We start from the raw sequence: 6,479 nt of genomic DNA on the forward strand, positions 1-6,479 counted from the left end.
CACATGCGCCAAATTAACGTCCCCGGAAAGGCAAGGCGGTAGGAGCTACCGGAGGAAAATACCGAATTTTGTACTAAATTTAGTGCCTGTTCGGCGTACCAAAAAGCCAACTGTCACATTAGTTAGTGATTTTATTCTCATAGTATTGCATTCTTAGCAAGCGGTGTCGGTTTTTGTTTTTAACGAGGCAAAATGTCAAACTCCTGCTTCAGTTATCTTTAAAAAAAAACCTGGCAAGGTCAGCGTGTGGCGGTCTTGGCATTCACCTTAGCAGAGAATTTATGTTTCTGGGAGTGTTTCAGAAGCACCTTCAGTTTCATGTTAAAGTAATTCTTTTGATGTATGTTACAGGGATCTGTAATGCATGGTCAAAAATACTGACGTGTAGCTGTGTCTTTACATTTACTGTACCCTAAAATAGCTTTCAAAACACCAGTATCATAAGTAATTCTACTTTGCGTTTCTTTACAGTACTGGCATAAAGGATGTTTCCACTGTGAAGTTTGCAAAATGGCTCTGAACATGAATAACTACAAAGGATATGAAAAGAAACCTTATTGCAATGCGTAAGTATTGTAAATGTCAAGTCTTGCAGAAATGCACATGAAAAGAAAACCTGGCCGTGGATATTGTCAAATAGGTATTGTCATGCTGTAAAAACTTAATCTAGAGATGTAGCAGTGCAGTCTAGAGCAGTTTGGTATCTTTTCAGATGGCGTATTCTGCTTGCATTGAGGTGATGGAAGATGAAAATGCTTGATTATGATGTGTTCAGGAAGTGTTTTAATGTCAGATCTCAGGATACAGGTCCTTTCCTCCCAGAAAGTGTCGGATCTGGTGCTGACTCCTGTAATGTTCATCATTGGCCTGCTGGATTACAGTTGTCCATTATGCAGCTCTCTGTTCAAGGTTATGGACCTGATCAGCATTTTGTAACAAGAAAACAAAGTGCTTCTTGGTTGTGTAGTTTACCAGAGACAATATCCTGCTAGAGATCGTGACAACCTGTTCTTAAAACTGTTATGTATCTTGGGTTACTAAGCTTGATATTTACAAAATCCCTGCTTCTGGTGCTTCATGCTATTTTGTATTTTGCTTCTCTCTTAGGTTTTGATAGAACAGATTCATCTTGGTTGTTGAGTATAATCGTGTTGTATTCCACTTTTAGATTTTGTTGTTGTGTGGATTTTGAAGAGTGCTTTGATGTTTGGCTTGCAAATACTGCAGAAGGGCATTTTGATACATGTAGAAAAAAGGTGCTTTTTGTTCTTTGTACCATGCTCCTAAGATCTGCTAAGTGCATTTTGGTATGTTTTAATATTTAGAAACGTTTATAACATGCTCTATACCTCTAAAGTATTCAGAATAAAATTTGATCTTACATGTTATTCATATATTGTTATTATTTTCACCTTTATCTACTTAAAGTATTTGTTTTAAAGAGACAGAATTTTCAAACTATAGATACATTGTATTTTTTTGGAAATATTCTCCTTTACTCATCTTAAAATATTTGTTTCATGTTGAGGTAGACAGTCTATGGCTGGCCGTCACAGAATGGTTCAACAGCATATGCTCACTTCCTCCAGGCTAAAATTGAAGCCAGCCAGTGCCTATCTGTCTAAAATACGAGTTTTGTTATAAAAACTGTTGCGCTGCCAAAACTTGGAACACCTGTTTCAATGTGCACAGTTGTACTTAGATTGCCTTAGGAACATATGGAGTTACACACAAACATTTCTAGCTTTCCTTGAAGCACCCTATGGTGTATGAGGGTGACATTAGACCTCTTGTAAGAAAAGTGTGGTTGGTTGCCAGTCTTGCGTGCTGTAGAGGAAGCTCTGTAGGAAGGGAGAGTCATGCTTCAACAGGTGGCACTCTACAAGTCGAGACTAACCTAAAGGTTGTTGGCCCTAGATGGGACTCTGCTTTTGCTACTATTTGAGTTGAAATACAGGCTTACATCTGTTACAGGGATTAAAACTCTGATAATACTTTGGTGCCTTTTATGTAAATTTTTGTGGTTAAATTTCAGTGATGATTCTTTGGTTGCTTGATCTTTCCTACATAATCAGATACTTACTAGTACTTAATAACATTGTAAACAAAGTCTCCTCCATGTTATACATCGGTGTTTCCATGTTGTGCATATTTAACTTCTGTTGTAGGAGAGTTTTTCATCTATGTAGTTATGCTACTACAAAGGGAAGACCAAGGTGCGTTTTGTGGTTTCAACAAACTTTAAGATCCTTCAGAATAGAGATAAGATGTTTATGGAAAACTGTTTTGAAAATACAGTTGATTTATATGATCATATTTTGACACAGGACTCTTGCATCTCAAAGGTAACTTATTTGCAAAGCAGACACCATTATAGTGTTTCAAATTATGATGTGTCTTATCCAGTGTTCATTAATAAGAGGCAAATCCATTTTTATGTTAAATACTGCTTGATCAGAAAATCTGCAAAGAAAAGAATGCAAATTTACTCATATGAACACCTATAAGCATTTGACAAAGAGCAATTACTGTTAGGCTGTTTATTGAGGCCATCCATCAATGAAAGTGTAATCTTTAGATAACGTGAAGTAGTATGCGCTAATTTGAATGGGAGAGCACTACCATGAAGTTTAATACGTTTGGAAGCCATAGTTAGCTTTTTGTAAGGACAAGTTGAAAGCATGTATCTTCAATAATTTCTCTATTTGTTTGTTAGTTCACAGGTTAAATAATGCATTTGAGTATATTTTGACCTTTCAACTTAAAATATTCCACTCTTCTTTTTTTTCTTTTCAGATGCTGAAATTAATAATTTTTGCTGCATTACTGGCAAAGATCAGAAGTTACTATTAACTGTAAAACAGAATTGTGTTTCCGTTAATACAAGAAAAAGATATTAATTTGTGAATGTTCAAACTCTACTTTGGGTGGAGGAGAGTAAAGTCAGATGGATTAACAGGAACTAGTGAACCAAGAAGGAATATATTGTGAAATACTTTAATTCAGTGTCCATTATAAAAGAGCAGAAACATTTGTAAATGCAGGGTTCCACTTTTTTTAAGGACAAGTTTTTTGTGGGGCAGCCTGTCACATTTCCAGCTAAATGGTTCTATACGTTCCTTGTGATAAGGATACACTGGTAGCAAAAGTAATGACTGAGCTACTGATGTAGTGGAACTGGTAGAGGTCAAGAAGCTGAGTTGCCTAGTATTACACTTCTGATACTGCTTTTGTAAGTGGTAGATTTATGAAAGATTTTGCAACTGGGTTATGAGGGAAAACTTTGTCTACACGTGCTTGTGTGTAATATGGCTTTGAAAAGAATGATCTTTATATCACAGAGTTTCCATGAAATTCCTTGGTGTGTCTCCTTTAAAGCTTTCAGTTCTCTTACTTGTAGAGAAAAGAACATACAACTTTGTTCTCTCTCTCTTTTTTATTATTTACATAAGTTGTGAGCTGTTTGAGTCAGGATAGTTTATCTCTGCTTGTTTGTGTAGTGCTTAGAATATCATGCTTTTGTCTCTGCAGGGACTTATAGTATTGTGTTTCTCACTTCACTTGCATTCATGTTCCATCTGAAAGGCCTCATACACAACATTTTGAGGCCTGTAGATGCTTATAGTACATGGATGCTCCTAGGTTTGCCTTAACTTTAGTCTTGCCTTTTATTTACTGTCTGACTTTAGATAGGCCACATTGCCAGAGTGCTGCCTGACCTGTGAAATAATGTTGAGACTAAGGGCTCAGACTTGTAGTCGAGTTTTGCAGTTCAGCCAGGTGCTATGCATTGCTTGAAGCAGGTGAATGAGCTGTTCTTTGTCTCTCTGAATGTGCATATAGGTAGTAAAAGAAAGGTTAAGACAATTAAAATGATGATTTATTAGATCGAGGTGGCTTTAATGCAAATCTGAACCCCTATTCCACTTCAATATCTGCAGATAGAGATTATTAAATAATTGTTTAATATATATGAAAATGATAAGAAGAACGCTGTTGTTGTTGTTGTTATTTGCAGACGCAGAGCTGATTCTTCCCAGCTGCAAATAACCAAGATGATACAAGGAAACGAATGACATTTTGGCAACTAACCATCTGTGTACTAGTTCTCAAGCTTGTTAAATGATTGAATCATGTAGGATGATTATACAGTAACTTATTCTTACGAATATTCATATAAATACTTTTTTGACAGATTTACTAGACCAAAACACAAGACTACTTTTTATGCAAAACGTAGAAGCTGAAAATAATATTTTTGGAATGTTCTCTCCTCATTAGCTATACCTGCTGATGCAAACAGACTTCCTGCATGTGTGAACACATCCGACAGAGATATATTTTTTAATTTCTGCAAAACCTAATAGCTTAAGCTTCTGCAGCCCTTACATACCCTCTTGCCAAAGGCAAAAAAACCTCACCATTGGAATAAATCCTTCTGAAATATTTAGTATCTAAAATTTTGCTAATCGCCTGCACACAGGGTAGCTTCATCCAAGTTTTTATTTATGACAGTCACCATATGGAATGATTACATAACTTTAAAATTTAAATCTACTGTCATCAGTCTTAGTGTGGATTATTGACATGAAGAAAAACTCATCATTGGTTTATTTTTTCTAGACTTAATTTCTTTTTAACTCGTGCCAGTAGGAAATAGATATGCAAATACATTTGAAATATTGTGATGCTGTTAGAAGACTTGTACTACAGTTTCAATCTGCAAGTGCAGTCAAACTTTACTTTTTAAGGTACTGTAGGGGAGGGATGAAAAACGTCAAAGTTATTTTATACCAGCTTGGAAATGGTAAGAACATGGTACAGCTTTATAGGCAGTCAGATGGGCTGGAAGGGGAAAGCAGTTGCTTGTAAACAGTGGATAAATGTGGCCGTTAAATGGAATCCATTGCCCTGAAAGGTGAACTTCTGTATAGAAGTTTGGTTTTAGCTGGGAAACATGAGTGTTTTTTTTTTTTTCTTTTCTACCAGTCTGAAAACTTCTAGAAGGTGACTAGGACTGTGATGATATTATTCTTACTGAAAATAGCTAGCATTATCTTATTTTTTAGTATTGATTTCAGGAGGTGATTACCTCTCAGTTTAAACATGGCAGGAAGAAAGAAAATGACTAGGTAAGGAGCAGCAAGAATAATCCTTCTGAAACATGATGGAGCCACTTCTAAGAGTTGCAGTAAAGAGAGCACACAGTAAACAGATTTTTCTTTTCTAATTCTCATCTTTAGCTGTTGCTGAACAACAGCTTCTTTAGGAAAAGGATAACACTGAGTTTGCATTGAGGAGGAAGGTTGTTTTATGGCATGGTTAACCTTACAGCCAGTTGTGTTTGATTTTTTTTTTTTCTTGTTTGGGGCTTTTCAGCTGTTTCTGATCATTAGATTTGATCAAAAGTAAGCTATTATATAGGTCAACCCCAAATGGTCATTCTTATAAAAAGAAACAACCCGGAAACTCCCATGCAAACCTTCCTAGAAGGCAAGGATTTGCACTTTATCACTTTATTAACTTTGTGTGTTGAAGACTTTCCTCTTAGGATGTAATATAAAATGAGTAATGCAAATAACAGAACCACTAGAAAAACAGCTGGTAAGGGTCTCAAGTCAATGCCAAATACAGCTATGTAATTTAAGCCCTTTATTTCTTGTTCAGCATCCCATAAGTATGGACTCCAGTATTTGAAAACAGTTACCATGTCTCCCCTCAGCCATCTTTACTTTTAACAAAGCAGCTCTAACTCTTTTCTTCTAGGTCATATTTTCAGTTAATTCTTGTTTCTCTACCTTCAGTTCTCTCCAAATGGTCCATACATCTCTCTCTCTCCCCCCCGCCTTTGAATTGCAGTGCCCAGTGGAGCATTACCAGAGCTGGTAGAACAGCAAGTGTGCCTGTGCAACTCATATATATTTTTTCTCCTAAGTCTCAGTACAGTCTTTGCCATTTTTTTTTTAATTTGTTGCAAAACCCCAACTATTGTTAAGTCATATTCAAATTGTTGTGGGCTACAGTTTTATCTTTCTATGCAGAATTGCAGCCTCAGCAGTTGTTATTATCCATTATCTGAGCAGTTAATTGTTCTTGGCTAAGCACAGAATCTTCCACTTGGTTCTCATTGAACTAAATCTCCATTTTTCCCTGGGCTGTTTCTCCAATTTGTCAAGTTCATTTTATATTCTAATTTTGTTCTCTAATGTGCTTACAGCCCCCTTCTATCAACCTATCAACCCTCCCACCAGTGAGCCTGCTTGCAAATTTAATAAGTGTAATCTTCATTTCGTCACCCAAGTCACTAGCTGAAGGCCTGGAAGGGTATTTGGAGCAGCATGTACCTCCATGGTCTGATGCAGCACTCCCTTGTGTAGTGAGTGAGCAGTCATGAATGAGTGAAGTACTTTATCTTCTCTACCTGTTCATGGAGTGCTAGATCAAGTGTTAAGTTCTGTGTAAGAAAGAAAATAAAATTG

The 6,479-nt window shown here is 36.4% G+C and overlaps 1 protein-coding gene across 2 annotated transcripts in view; it reads left to right on the forward strand.

Annotated features, from left to right (window-relative positions):
• Positions 1-450: 450 nt before the first annotated feature.
• The window catches only part of NEBL (nebulette), a 266,173-nt gene continuing 260,144 nt past the window's right edge, over positions 451-6,479 (forward strand). Inside the window, exon 1 of one of the 2 annotated variants that reach the window (XM_035893257.1) lies at positions 451-566. In XM_035893257.1, the coding sequence (XP_035749150.1) occupies positions 511-566 (56 nt within the window). In that variant the 5' untranslated portion in view covers positions 451-510. The remainder of the gene's footprint in view (positions 567-6,479) is intronic. The other variant, XM_035893256.1, reaches the window with a different exon arrangement.

Source organism: Egretta garzetta, unplaced genomic scaffold (assembly GCF_000687185.1).
Source record: "Egretta garzetta isolate BGI_Z169 unplaced genomic scaffold, ASM68718v1 scaffold434, whole genome shotgun sequence".
In the NCBI taxonomy this organism is placed as follows: Eukaryota; Metazoa; Chordata; class Aves; order Pelecaniformes; family Ardeidae; genus Egretta; species Egretta garzetta.